Genomic DNA, 15,241 nt, shown 5'->3' on the forward strand with positions numbered 1-15,241 from the left:
TAAGTGGGCAAGAGATTTGAACAGAAACTTCTCTGAGGATGACAGATGAATGGCCAACAAACACATGAAAAAATGCTCATCGTCTTTAATCATCAGAGAAATGCAAATCAAAACCACTCTAAGATATCACCTAATGCCAGCAAGATTAGCCCACATTATGAAGTCCCCAAACACCAGATGTTGGTTGGATGTGGAGAGAAGGGAACACTTCTACACTGCTTGTGGGATTGCAAACTAATATAGCCTTTTTGGAGAGAAGTATGGAGACTCCTCAAAGATTTAAATGTAGACTTTCCACTTGATCCTGTAATACCATTACTGGTATCTACCCAGAAGATTATTTTAACCATAAAGACACTTGCACTACAATGTTTATTGAGGCTCAATTCATAATTGCCAAGTCATGGAAGCAACCAAAGTGCCCATCAACCCATGAATGGATCAATAAACTGTGGTGTATGTATACCATGGAATATTATTCAGCCATTGAAAAAGATGGAGACTTTACATCTTTTACATTTACCTGGATGGAGTTGAAATACATTCTTCTTAGTAAAGTATCGTAACAATGGAAAAATAAATATCCAAGGTACTCCATACTAATATGAAATTAATATATAAACAATTATATGATCCTAAGACCAATAAAATAGTATTATAGTCCAGTTTGGGGGTAGAGAGAAGCATGAGGGGGTAGGGGGGAGGACACATGGCAGGAGGGAGGGCATGAGGCAAGATCTCACCTAATGTGCACATAGTGAGGGTGTATAACACACACCGTCGGTGAGGGGCTCTTCTACAAATGGTATTTTACCCTGGAAGTGAGAACAATGTAACCTAAATATTGTACCCTCATATTAATTTCAATAAAATTTTTAAAAAATAGTCTTCAGTCTTCCTAGTTATTTAATTTTGCAGAAATTTTATTTTCTGATGACCATTTAACTATGAATATATTTTTATCGTAATATATTCAACTACATATATTCTACCACTACTCTCAATTTTGCTGCTGGACACTTCAAACATTTTAAACACATTTTCCTCAGAAATCAAGATTCCTTTTTATTCACTATAAGTAGTAACTTGGAAAAAAACACAATTTCTTCCAGAAATGAGGGGACTATCAAACAATGATTAACAGTGATAAACCCACACTGATATATATATTGTTTTCTGAATAAAGTTCAGTAATGATGCATAATCATTTCCTAGACAGCTCCTTTATAGCAATGCCCAGCACAGTGCCCTATGCATAATGGAAGCCTAATAAATATTTTGGAATTAGTAAATAATAACTGTTTTATAAAAGCAAAATCTCTGATATTAAATAACCATTTTAAAATAAGACACTAAATTACTTATTTTGCAGTTTAATGCCAATCATTCCATGTTTAAATGTTATTTAAAATAGTATATCTTCAATAAAATAATTGTATGCAATGATCATTTTCTTTTTCATCAACTCACATCCTTTCTAATTCACCAACTCAAGTGTCTTCTCCTTTGTCCATCTATTTGCTCCTTATAAAAGTGAGCCTTTACCGCTTTAAAAAAAAATCAAGATTTTTTTAAAAATACAGCTATAGCTATATACATGTAGTATTATTACATGTCTATTATTATTTTTTTTAAATACACCTACAACTATATACATGTAGTATTATTCAGTTAAATTATCATACTACATAATCTCTGTTGGGGGGTCAATTTTGTGAACACATGTATTACTTTAGACTACTGCACCTCACTGGCTCCCTGTGGTAATAATTTACTTAATAGTAAATTACCACAGACCAGGAAGTCAAATTTGATAACAAGCTATCTTAAGTGGTAGATGAGAAGGAAACAAGAGAAAAGCAAGCAAAAAAATCCTCCAAAACATGAAATTAGTGGTAATGGGAAAGTAGATGCTTAAAAGAAGGATGTCAGCGTGTAAGAGGGAAGGAAAAGGTTAGAGACATACTTAGTTTACTGTATTTTTGTGAGACACCACTAATCCTAATAATTTAAAATAACTGAGGCAAGGGAAGATAAACTCTCAAAGGAATCAATGAAAAAAAAAAAAAAACCGCTGCAAAATGTAGGAACAACGGAATCTCTGTACAGAATACTGGCTCCATTCTCTGGGAGCTATAGACGAAACAAATTGTAGATAAGCAATCAAAAAGATACATAAGGGACAAGGAAATGTGTCTCTAATAGAATTAATGAACTTCTAAAGCAACTGACACCCTGAGAATACCTGTATTTTTATGTCCAAAGACAAACCACTCAAGCTGCACCTCGTAGGAAAAACTTTAATGAAGTTTCAAAATGTACTTTCACATTAAGGAATGTTGACTTCTCTCTTCCATCTCACAGGAACAAATCCTGAAAATACTCATCAAATTCTTCTTCCCTATTTGAAAGAAAAAAGCATGTATTTTGAATAAAAAACTAGAGTAAAAAAATTAGTAAGTAACACATTATATGAGATAAATTACTTAGATTAGATTGATAGTCAATTAATTCTTATTTTCTCACATAGCAACTACTCCCAAATTGAAATTAGAGTATTTCATATACTGGCACCTCTCCCTAAAGTTATTACCTAAGATTTTGCCTTGAAGTACTTTGTGAAATGTCATTGTTTTTCTTTACTTTTTTGGTTACATTATACCTTCTTTCATTCCCATTTTACTCCAGTGTACTTAAGAAATAAATAAGGTGGCGCCTGTGGCTCAAATGAGATGGCACCGGCCCCATACGGGAGGTGGTGGGTTCAAACCCGGCTCCAGCCAAAAAAAGAAAAAAAGACATAAAAAAGAAGGTATTTTTAAGAAAAAATATAAGTCTTACTCTCAGAAATAGGAAAAATATACTTTGGCTGCAGTTTTTTATTACTCTGAGAATAGTAAATAGACTATGTATTTGTAGCAGTAAAAAGTATATCCAAAATAAAGAATAGAATTCTTTGAAAGGAGAATTAGATTATAACATATCAAAATTCTATGAAAACTGTAAAGTACTACAACAATGTTAGATCCAGGAGCCAAAATGAAATAATGACATGGGTTGTCAAGTTAGACAGTGTTAAGTCCTATCTCAGTCACTAGTATTAGTTGTGTGAGCAAGTTACTTAACTTCTCTGAACTCTATTTCCTTATCTGTAAAATGAAGATAATTATATTCCCTTATAGAAGAATCGTTATGAGAATTAAATGAATGCAATTGTTTTTCTTTCTTTTAGGAACAGGGAATCAAGCTGGATAGTAAAAATCAGCCTACTCTGTAGAGCAGACTCATAGAATTGAATCTATGTCCTATTTTGTCTTTCTCAGCTATAAAGGTTTTCAAGGAAAAGTATTCAATAAATGGCTGGGAATTTAGTTATTAATATAGCTTAAATTGGACAGCAATATTTTATTTGCAACAATAGCTTTTTTATAATCCAACCTATAATAAACCCCAGGTGAAAAAAGAGGTCATGGAAAAAGAGAAAAAGTAATCTTGCTTTAAAAAAAAAAACACCCCACCTCTCCAATGCACCCAAAATTCTATTACACTGTGGTCATATAATTAGTGAAATACTTTATAATCAGTCTAAATTGATGAGTTATAAATGATTCAACACATCTATTTCTCTTACAGATCATATACCTAGGGACCAACAAAGTAAGATAAAAATTTACTGAGCACTTACTCTGTGTATAGGTATTGTACCAGAGGTTTTACCTTCTTTATTTAATCTCCACCATAAACTCTTATGGGGTATTATTTCATCCCCTTTTAGTAGAGAATTTCAAATGGTGAACATTCCAGTATATGACAAGACCTGGTAATTTTTAACCTCCATACCCCAGACAGCACTTCTTCTTCAACCCATAAAAGAGAACAATGAGTACGCTGAGCTGTTTTTTGTGGGTTCAGATGGGTGTTGCATAAATCTACACCTGGCTAAGTCAATCTTCAAGGGGCGCCTCTGTATGGGTTTATGATAATCACAGTATCATGGAACAGGCTACTCTGGAAGACAGTAAACAGCCCTCTCTGAAGAAATCCAAGCAAGGCCCACAGGGTCATCTCTGGCTGATGAAAGATTTATTTACCAGGAGGAAGCTGGGGTTACCTGTTTATGACAACAAACCATGGCTGGGAACAAACTCCACGTAACTAGGCCAGGTAGTACTTGGCATTAAACAGACATTCATAATGTTCAATTTTTTCTTTTTTTTTTTTTTTTTTTGAGACAGAGCCTCAAGCTGTCCCCCTGGGTAGAGTGCTGTGGCATTACAGCTCACAGCAACCTCCAACTCCTGGGCTCAAGCGAGCCTCCCAAGTAGCTGGGACCACAGGCGCCCGCCACAACACCCGGCTATTTTTTGGTTGCAGCCATCATTGTTGTTTGGCGGTCCGGGCTGGGGATTCGAACCTGCCACCTTGGGTGTACGTGGCTGGCGCCTTAGCTGGTTGAGCTATAGGCGCCGAGCCAATGTTCAATTTTTTCATTCACTGTTATCCTGTTATCAAGACTGGCTGTGGTTATAGCTTCCTGAACTGATTTAAAAGCATTATCTATTAATATTAGCACTTACTGTGATTTTTCATCTGTCTCTGGCAGTGGACCCTTCCAAAGTTCAGATTCTGAAGCACTTTCTTCCTCATCAGAATTTCCTGTTCATTTTAAAAGAGATGTTTTAAAAACTGTCTTTTATTTAAAATACACTTTTAACTACTCATCAATACAATTAATTTAACTTCAATTTAGCTTCAACTTTTATGGCTCTCTAGAAATTTTCATTCATTTTCCTAGTTACAATAAATTCTTTTAAAAAATAAATAAGCTAGGAGATACCAAAGAATCTCAGCAAAAAGGCCAAGGATTTAAAGTCTCATGAAAAACTCCTATAAGTTACACTGAATTAAATTAGCAATCCCAATATTAACTCTTATAAGAGAATTAGCTCTTACAATATATAGTTGTCTTTGATTTAGTTTGTTTTTTCCTAGTTATACAAAAGACATGCAAGTTCAGATTTTTACAAAGAACATGTTTACATTAGGATCAATATCCCAATAACTGAGCTAGTGTATGAGACAAGCTAGTTAAATGTTAAAAAACTAGTGCGGAATGCATAACTGGAAGACTGTTTCAGTGAAAAAAGTATTCTTATATGTTGTTTGAAGTGAGAATTAGGTAAACCTTCTTCTTGAAGAAAATCTGGCATTATAAAACAATTTAAAACTGGCTCAGCACCCATAGCACAGTGGTTATGGCACCAGCCACATGCACTGAGGCTGGCAGGTTCAAACCCAGTTCAGGCCAGCTAAACAACAACAACTATAACCAAAAAAACAAAAAAAACAAAAACCCCAAATAGCTAGGCATTGTGGCAGGCACCTGTAGTGTCCCAGCTACTTGGGAGGCTGAGGCAAGAGAATCACTTAAGCCCAAGAGTTTGAGGTTGCTGTGAGCTGTGACGCTACAGCACTCTACCAAGGGCGACAGCTTGAGACTCTGTCTCAAAAAAAAAAAAAAAACAAAAAACAGTTTAAAACACATGTCCTTTGACCAGCTTTGCTGCTTTTAAGAATTTGATTATAGGATAAAAAATCATCTCAGAAATACAGGCACAAAGATGCACACTGTATACTAACAATAAGAAAAGAAAACATACTCATCTCCACCAATTAGGGATTGAAGACTGACTAAACAAGTAACATACAGCTGTTAAAAAACCTTAGCATATCCGTATGTACTGCCATGGGAAAATGTCCATTCTAGATCAAATTTTTAAAAAGTTATAGAAAGTATGCGAAGTATAATCTGATTTATGTTAAAAACATTATATATATGTTATGTACCTATATATAAATGTATCTATGTATTGTTAAGTTTATAAGGACTAACCAAACTTAATAGTAACAGATATTATTGGTGGACCTGGGATACTTCTACTTTGTATTTTAAACATTTCCAAATTATTTGTATTTTAAACAGTGAGCATGTATTACCTTCAAAATCAGTAAAAACAATAAAGATACTTTCATTATGAAAACAGCAAAACAGATATGTTTCAGATGAGTCATCTTATATTAGTTAACTACAAATTATGAAATACTAAAAAACATATTATCAATAATAACATTATATTCCACAAAGTAATTACATTAGCCAAAAATTACTCCCCAATAAAGACATTAATCTAAAACAGAACTGACACAAATGTGGCCTGTCAATACAGAATGTCCCCTAGTTAAACACCACACAAAAATAAAACAAGCATTGATTTGCCACAGTGGTGCTAGCCTTTTACCTGTTGGACTTTGATCCTTGAATCAACATGTATGTCTGAACTTTGGTCCTAACTGAATCTATTCCGGAACCAATTCTAACAAAATGGCAAAAAAAAAGGGGGGGGGAGTGTTTCTATTTTTCATGATCAACATACAAATTATGATAAAATTATGAAGTCTTGGGAACAAGATTACTGATCAATGACAGCCATTACGAGAACTGCCAGTGTCTCAAATAGATGTGAGAATAAAAGTCTTCTACCTTTATTTTTATAAAAACTCACTAATATGAGATAAAGAAAAAACATAAAAACTAATTAGGCCTAATAAAGTTATTACTTTGGTGTTACTCTGGTAATGATATCAGAGAAGAGAACCTAAAATGGCCTTTAAAAAGCAGGCAGCTGATTTCAAAAGGTCTTACAACCACTGATCTCTTGCTCCCTCCCAAGAGTACTTCCCATTTGTCAGCTTTCCTACACTGGTTTTCTAATACAAATAAATGTTATGTAAAAAATCTAATCAGTTTAGAATAACATTATAAAATAACGCTCTTTGAATGAGTACCCACTAAAAAAGTGGCCAAATATCCTTAGAAAATGAAGTCTAAAAGACTGAACTAAATGAACTTCAACATCCCTTCAAACGACATGAATCTACAGTATCCTGGTTCCCTGAGGGTGACAGCCACTACGAATTATTGCTAGGACAACTGTTATAACCTGCCAGAGGCAGAAGGGGCGTAAGGAAAGAGCAATTGGCATAGGTAACACAAAAGGATGCTCCTAGAGCATGAGTATCAAATCTATGCAGTTATGATAGCAAGTGGGGATCAGAATTTAAGTCACTAACTCTCTGCGTGGGAACTGGAACCTGAAGGTCATTTAATCCAATCCTCATTCAGTGAATGAATCTCTCACTGCAGCACCTCCAATAACAAGTGCCTATCCAATCTAGCTTGAACACTGTCTCTTGAGGCAGCCCATTCTTCAATTCCATTTGTTAGTCATAAGTGACAAGTTTTTCCTTAAATTAAGGCAAAAAAATCTATCTTCAGAAAATTTTTATACAGACTCTACTTCTGCTAACCAGAGTCACCAGAAGTAAGTCTCCTACATAGTCGCAGCCTTGTGAACACACATACAGTAGTCTCCAGGTCTACCTCCTCCTCTTCTCTCCCATCCTATCACTTTTCTCCAAGCTAAACATCTGTAGTTCTCACAACATTCTTCCTACCACACAAATGCAAGTTCTCTCAACACCTCAGTTGTTCTCTGCTTGACCTGCTTCAAGTTTTCAGCATTCCCTTTACAGTGTAGTATATACAACTGCATATGATTTCCTCTACATAATGAAATGATGAAAGCAGTCTTATCATCTTAGTTTTTGTGGATTGGTATATGATACCTAATACCTTGCCCTACTAAAGTAATGGCAAATGTCTCAAATATTAATAACAAGTGCACAAGTCTGGTTTTTACAAACTTTACTTTTTATCTGTTCAATTCCAGAGAACACTGGATAAAGTCTGATTATTTTTCATTTCTCTGATTTAACAATAATAGCTATATCTGTGTCAGGCACATATTTTACATGTATGTTTTCACGTGACATACAACAATTCAACAAAGTAGGTCTCTTTATACCCATTTTACAGACATAAGTGAGATACAGATCAAATCATGTCATGTGGATCTGGACATGTATAATGAATTTGCCAAAATTTGGACACAAAGCAGGGATATAGGTAAAACGGTACTGACTTTGGAATTATATGCTTATGTTGGATTCCAGCCCTGCCATTAACTATTTGATATTGGATGCTTTACTTTTCGGGTTCTCAGAACATCTAGTGTATAGCGTGGTGACTACAGGTAACAATACTGTACTTATACTTGAAATTTTCTAAGACGGTAGCAAATCATCAAGTTATACACCTTAAAAATATATAATTTTAAAAATTGAGTTTCTCCATTTAAAAACCCTATATCAGTCTTGGTTTTCTCATCTATAAAATGGAAATTTTACATGCCCATAATTAAGATTAAAAGAGGGAATACATCTAAAGCACTTGCCACTGTGGACAACAGAGCAGACAATCAACAAATGCAAGTCAAAATGCTTTTTCTCCACAGAAATTGGGTTTTCTCCATGGATTTAGTTTTAGTAATCCATATGGTAAATGAATTAAGAGGGGAAGTGAATAGTACTCAAATGGGAATAAAAGACAGAAATAGCAAAATTTGAGTTCTAAAATTGTCGTCTAAGACAGTAACTGACCACCTGAGAGGAAATCTGAGCTTGGCACATCTTAATGACGTTCCTATCTCCTGCTTGCTATGGTAAATGGCTTTCTAGTTGCCAAACAGATAGCAAGTACCCCTGAAGTGGATAATTTGTTTCTTTAAGGACCAAACTAAGCTAGAAGTTCTTCAGTTTGGATATAGTATTCACCCGCTCCTGCTTGGCCTACCTGAGGAGGGGTAAAAGAGAAGCATTAGAGCTAGTTCTAGGAAGTAGGGGATGATTCAGAGGGCTGAGGAGAAGAGAACAGCGGAAGAGAAAAGGAAGGAAGGGAGGGAAGGAGGGAGGGAGGGAGGAAGGAAGGGAGGGAAGGAGAGAGGGGAAATAAAAGAATGAATATAAATCAGTGCATTAAGACCACTGATTTTTGAATAATGAAAACCTGGAATGAAAAAGGGGAATGGGCTCAGCGCCTGTGGCTCAAGTGGCTAAGGCGCCAGCCACATACACCTAAGGTGGCAGGTTCGAATCCAGCCCGGGCCCGCCAAACAATGATGGCTGCAACCAAAACAAAACAGCCGGGTGTTGTGGTGGGTGCCTATGGTCCCAGCTACTTGGGAGGCTGAGGCAGTAGGCTCGCTAGGAGTCTACTGGAGTTGGAGATTGCTGTGAGCTGTGATGCCACAGCACTCTACCCAGGGGATAGCTTGAGGCTCTGTCTCAAAAAAAAAGAAAAAGGGGAATGGTTTTTCTACATTAAGTAAGCTTTTACACCTCTCACTGTTAAAAATGGACAAAACTAAACTTTTCCACTTTAGCCTATGTACACTTACATTTAAGTATATATTTACTATTTCATCCTTAGGTAACATCAGTCCATCAATCTTATGCTTGGCTGTGTTCTAGAAACTGTCAGTAGACTTCACCTAATTTAGGGAAGGAGCTCCTGATAAATTAGGATTCACATGGGAAGAAAGCGTCAGGGCTTGACACAAAATATACTGAAAACAAAATTGGTATAAGCAGAATTATAAGGAATATACCATATTCCTAAACTAAAGGAATACCTCCACTGATACCTCCCTCTCATTAAATTTTTAAACAAGTATCTTAAAATTTCTATTTTTCTCAGTAAAAAATTTTTGATTACTGAATACTTAAAATTTCTTGTTAAGAATTATACTAAAATGTTAATAATGTTTAAATTTGAGTTGTGGCATTTGGAATAATTATTAAACATTTTCCTAAATTTGCCACAACAAATATTCATTACTTTAAAATCAGAGAAAAATTCTTTTTAATTCTTAAGTTTATAAATATCCAAGTAAGCCCAGAAGTCCCAAATGAATTAGATATGCTATTGATCTACACTGTATTGTGAGGCCCTGATCCTATCACCAATCTTTAAGAAAATGGACTTTCTATAACTACTGAGATTCAAAGGTGCCATTTGTTACATCACAAATGGATGTCCCCTTTTATAAACCCACAGAGAGTCTTCTCTCAAAACGGCCAGGAAAAAGCTGAATTATCTATCTGCTCAGTTCTCTTTACTATATTGTTGGTATAACTATTCATTCTCCTGGTGGCTTCACTCTTTAATTTGGTTGTTAGGAAGAACAGTGACGAATCTGTGATCTATTTTTGAAATGTACACACAACTTTTTGTTGTACATTTGTCCGTATCAATTTTGCCTCTAGCTTTACATTGCTATTCTACCTTATTTTCCCAGTATTCTGATTTTTTAACTTAAAAAATGCTTATTTTGCTGTATATATATTTTTAAGTCATTGCAAATACTTTTTGGAATGTTGCAGAGAAAAGATAATAGAATTTGTGGCAAATACTCAATGAAATCCAATCCGTCTTGACCTAGGCTAGTGAAAATCAGAGCTAATTAAAAAACTAACCAGTAGCAACCAGTTGTCAACATTTTCCTTGCCATGCACACACCACATGCCTTGATCAATCAAAATCATCAAATGCCAGAGCTGTCTTATGCAACATAAGCAACAGTCCCCAAATCTTAATCTACCCCCACAATTTCTTTTGCATTCCAGCCTCACTCCTCTATTTCTCTTCCTTCACATTTTGAAACATGTACCCATTTATTTAGTCAAAAAAATTTTCAATTCTCACCATACTTAAAAAACAAGAAAATTTAAATAATTAGGGAATAAATCATATGCTTTCAGTATTTTTTCTGATTTTTCTCATGTACAAAAATAATTCATAAAAGCAAAAAATAATTTACATTAGAGCAAGATACAATTCATGGGAAACCCAAACTCCAAATACCAAAATCTATATATTTTTATTAAAGAAATAACTTAATACTTACTATTTACATAATCTTCTGATTTCTTTGAGGATGAATGTCCTAAAAAGAAAATAGCATTGTTTTATTAAGTATCATCTTGGGGTAATATAACAGCTGTAGCTATAACCGGAATTCTTCCCAATATTCTACTCTGCTTATAGTTCTACAGATAAGCACTTTACTGTTTTCTAATCTTTTGTGTTTCTTAAACAAAAGTAATTAAAGTATTATGGGTTTGGGGGGCAAAGATTATATCTTATACTCTCATATGGCCTGAAATAGCTAGCACAGAACTTAAAAAGTAATGAGCACTTGTGAAAAAGAAAAAATCTCATACTGATAAATCATGCACAGATTAACTGTAATATATGCAATCATTTCTTTTATCTATGGAAACATTTGAAAGCACACACAATTATTTTTCACAATATTTTTTCCAAGGTCATATATAGGTGAGAATTCATTTTTAGTAACTAATAATAACACATACAATTATGCCAAAAAATGAAATTTTAAGCTTTCCAGTGCTCAGCCAGTGAGGGAAACAGAGAAAAGCACTAATGTAATCAATGTAATTCAAAAACATTACCACCGTACAGCCTCCTGTAACAAGACCTCAGGGGGAATGTTTCTGAAGGCTGAAAAAGTAAAAACAGGTAATGGAGAGTAACAATTCTTCCAACATCCCTACACAGGAGGTCTCATAAGCCAAGACTCAGGGCCCCTGGAGCCAGACAGAGTGTGAGAACTACAAGGTAAAGATACACACAAGAAATGTGTTCTTTCCTGCCATCCCCTAATATAAGAAACATGATAATCTGCAACCAAATATCCAAAGGTCCGTAGGAAAAAAAACACACACACACACAAAAACAAACAAACAAGGGGTTAGGCTTATTCTGGAGTCCTAAGGACAAAATCAGAACCAAAGGGAGGAAACTGTAGGTTTGGACTAAAGGTTAAGAGAAACTTGATAGCAATTACAGCTACCTAAAAATGTAAAAGATCATTTTGGATGGTAATGAGTTCCTTTTTTCTATAAGTGCTGAAGTTAAAAGAGAACAACCACATGAAACAGAGCAGTGCTTCTTTCAAACGTTATCCTTCATGTGAATTTGAAGGGGTCTGAGATTGTACATTTCTAGCAAGTTTCCAAGTGACAACAATACAACTGGCCAAAGAACTATACTTTGAAAAGCAAATCTACACTATCTTCTCTGATGTTCCTTTTGACTTTGAGAAACTGTGGCTGAATTCACTGATTCACTCACCAATCTAACATTTGAGTGCCTATTATGTAGAACAAGCACTGTACTAAGAACTGAAAATAATGAATTAAATATGGCACATAGTCTCTTCTCTCAAAGAAAATAAACCAAATTATTGGAATATATAACAGAGACCTAATCTTGTTTGGAGAAATGGAGTCAAGGGTGTCAGGAAGGGCCTTCCCAAGAAACTGAGCTAAACTGAAGCCTGAAGGATGAGGTGGCTATTGGGAAAGGGGAAATGGAGAGAAAGGAAAGATCCTGAACGTTCTGCCAAGACAGGCTACCTGAGTAAGCTGTTCTGCCCATACTGGCCAAAGAAGACTAGTCCTCAGTCAAGCCATTGATCGAAATTTCTTACTTTCTTCTCTCTATCCATTTGTGCAGCCATCTAGTTGTCCATCATCTATTATTTATTTAGCATTTTCTTTTTTTTTATAAAGAAGAATGTAATTAGAAAAATCAATATGTATTAATACCCAAATAAGAAAAAATACAAAATTCATCTTTAAAACACATTGCTCCCCATAATTTATAAACTACTTTAAAGTAAGAGAGATTTGACTCTCCTCTTAGTTGATAATTGTTGTAAGTAGTATTAATTCCATATTTACGCTATGAAAAATGAGAATGTCTTCAATTGGCATTACTCTGAATATAACTGTATAATTTATACTGAATATTCTTCTGTATATACAGATTTCTAAGCCTTAATAGTTTTATTTAGCATTTTCTATGGTGGCAACTTGAAGCTATGGGAGTAGATGGGAGCACAAAGGGAGTAAAGAGAGAAATTAGAGAAGTCTTGGGAAGAGCCTTGAGGAACTCCAGCACCTAAGTGTAAGGCTAAAGAAGAACTGCCACCAGAAGAAGCTGAGGAGCCAGAAAGAGAGGAAAAACATCCAGGAGAAGCAGTAGTAACAGTCCAAATATAGCTGAGATGCTAAGCCTTTATTCAAATTTGGTCCAAATCAAAGTGGTCTAGCAAGAAAGAAGCACATCAAGACCAAGCCAGTTCCAGATAACTCCAGGTAAGAAGACACTAAAGAGTTCCACACAGTTTTCCTAAAACTTTGCAAAACTGTATTTTGTTTTATATCGCAGAAGTTGGGAAAAAAGCTATTCTAGAGACTGCTCTCTAAAGTACTCTGAACAGAGAATAAACAAGAAAGAGATGCTTCAATTCCACTCTACTTTGGTTTTCCATTCCTGAAGTCACCCTGAAACAATCTCTGAAGTCTTTCATTCTTTATTATTTATGATGAACATGAGCAATGAACAAAGCAGGCAGAATCCCTGCCTCTGTTGGGCTTTTATGCCATTGTTGTATCTGTAATGAAGGAAAGTCCCTGGGGCTGTGACAGCATTACAAATCAAAGTCCTTACTTAGATTCAAGGTGGGGGATTTAAAAAAAGGATCCCTAAGTGGCAGTTAAACTTAGACCCAAAGGAAGAGTTGACATGGGAGTGGGGATGTTAGGAAGAGAAAAAGCATCATTCATAAAGCAAGGCATTTTCTAGAAATTCAAAAGCTATGTGGGTAGAGTGTGAAAATGGGATGCAGAGTGGTGGAAAAAAAAAGCCTTGTAAGGTGTACAGGAGCCAGATCATATAGAGCCTTTTGGCTGAGTTCAGGATTTAGGTTATCAACTTAGGTACAATAGGAAACCACTGGTTTATAGAGAATGAATTAAAGGTAGTGGAGATGGGATGGCAAGACAGTAGGGGAACAAAGTAAGGAGAATAGAGTAGTATCCTAGATGAGAAAATACCAGGCGGGGGTAACTCAGCAGGGTGGAGAGAACTTGAAAAATAGTTATGATGGGGATAAAACTATGAGAATTTGGTGACAAACATAAATAATGAGGGGAAAGACAATATCAAGGATAATCCCAGATTCTAGTATTAGTTTTTAGGTCAACATAGGTGTCATCTACTAAAATATGGAACACTCAAGGAAAAATTTCTACAACGATCACATGCATATGTATGCATGATCTGAAGGGTCCAACCTCATCCCTGATCTGAGTATCCAACTATTAATCCTGTTTGAAGGGTACTGAGTAACCTTTTACAAAGAAGAGATTAGATCTTCTTTAACTTGGAATGTGCGGTAATTAACATGGAAACACAGTTATAATATGAATATGACATTACATAATATGATAATATAACAAAATTCCCAAACAATACATTAAGTTTTGTACTAGCAGATAAGGACAAATAAATTTTAAAAACTCAAATAAGATTTTCACTTTTTTAAAAAAATTTGAGACAGAGTCTCACTCTGTCGCCCTAGGTAGAGTGCCATAGCTTCACAGCTTACAGCAACTTCAAACTCTTGGGCTTAAGCGATTCCCTTTGCCTCAGCCTCCCAAGTAGCTGGGACTACACCTGCCCACCCCAAAGCCCGGTTATTTTTTGGTTGTAGTTGTCATTATTGTTTGCAGGCCCAGGCTGGATTCGAACCTGCCAGCTCCAGTGTATGCGGCTGGCGCCCCAGCTGCTGAGCTACAAGGGCCGAGCCAAGATTTTCACATTTAGTAGTTAAAATTTACTTAGAGTGGAAAATGATCAAGATAGAGACAAAAAGCCATTCTGCTTCAAATGCCATCTCTCAATGAACAACAGAGTAACAGTATCTTTCTCTTACCATCTATCCTTTTTACCAAGTCTAAAACTTGGTGATATTATATACCTGAATATTTTAACTCTGTCTACATAAGGAATATATCATGATATGCAAGAAGAAAAAAAATACAAGAATGCAACATATCTAATGATCTTCATAGCTGGAGCAAGAGAGCCCTCTCCTGTCCAACTATTATATAACACTGCTTGAATCTAATTCAATTAAGTACCCAGTTTAAGTCTAATTCACTATAAATTAAAGCCAATTTGACTCTATTACAGGCTGAAAAAGAAAGCAGAATAACCTTCAAGATAGCTAATTATGTGCCAGATACTATACAAATTTCTCAATGAACTATCTTATTTCAATTTTCTGAATAATCTTTTAAGGTATGTACTATTATCATGACCATTTTACGCATAAAGAAACTGAGGCTTGGCTCGGCGCCTGTGGCTCAAGCGGCTAAGGCGCCAGCCACATACACCTAAGGTGGCGGG

At 35.4% G+C, this 15,241-nt stretch overlaps 1 protein-coding gene across 3 annotated transcripts in view; it reads right to left on the minus strand.

The window, feature by feature from the left end:
• Positions 1-2,286: 2,286 nt before the first annotated feature.
• Positions 2,287-15,241, minus strand: part of LOC100946261 (protein FRA10AC1) — a 35,881-nt gene continuing 22,926 nt past the window's right edge. For all 3 annotated transcript variants that reach the window (XM_012801335.2, XM_003783713.3, XM_012801334.2), the window contains exons 12-14: positions 10,866-10,904; positions 4,578-4,656; positions 2,287-2,401 (exon numbers count right to left, since the gene is read on the minus strand). In XM_012801335.2, the coding sequence (XP_012656789.1) occupies positions 2,359-2,401; positions 4,578-4,656; positions 10,866-10,904 (161 nt within the window). In that variant the 3' untranslated portion in view covers positions 2,287-2,358. The remainder of the gene's footprint in view (positions 2,402-4,577; positions 4,657-10,865; positions 10,905-15,241) is intronic.

This window comes from Otolemur garnettii, unplaced genomic scaffold, assembly GCF_000181295.1.
Source record: "Otolemur garnettii isolate 467f Iridium unplaced genomic scaffold, OtoGar3 scaffold00008, whole genome shotgun sequence".
NCBI classification, from domain to species: Eukaryota; Metazoa; Chordata; class Mammalia; order Primates; family Galagidae; genus Otolemur; species Otolemur garnettii.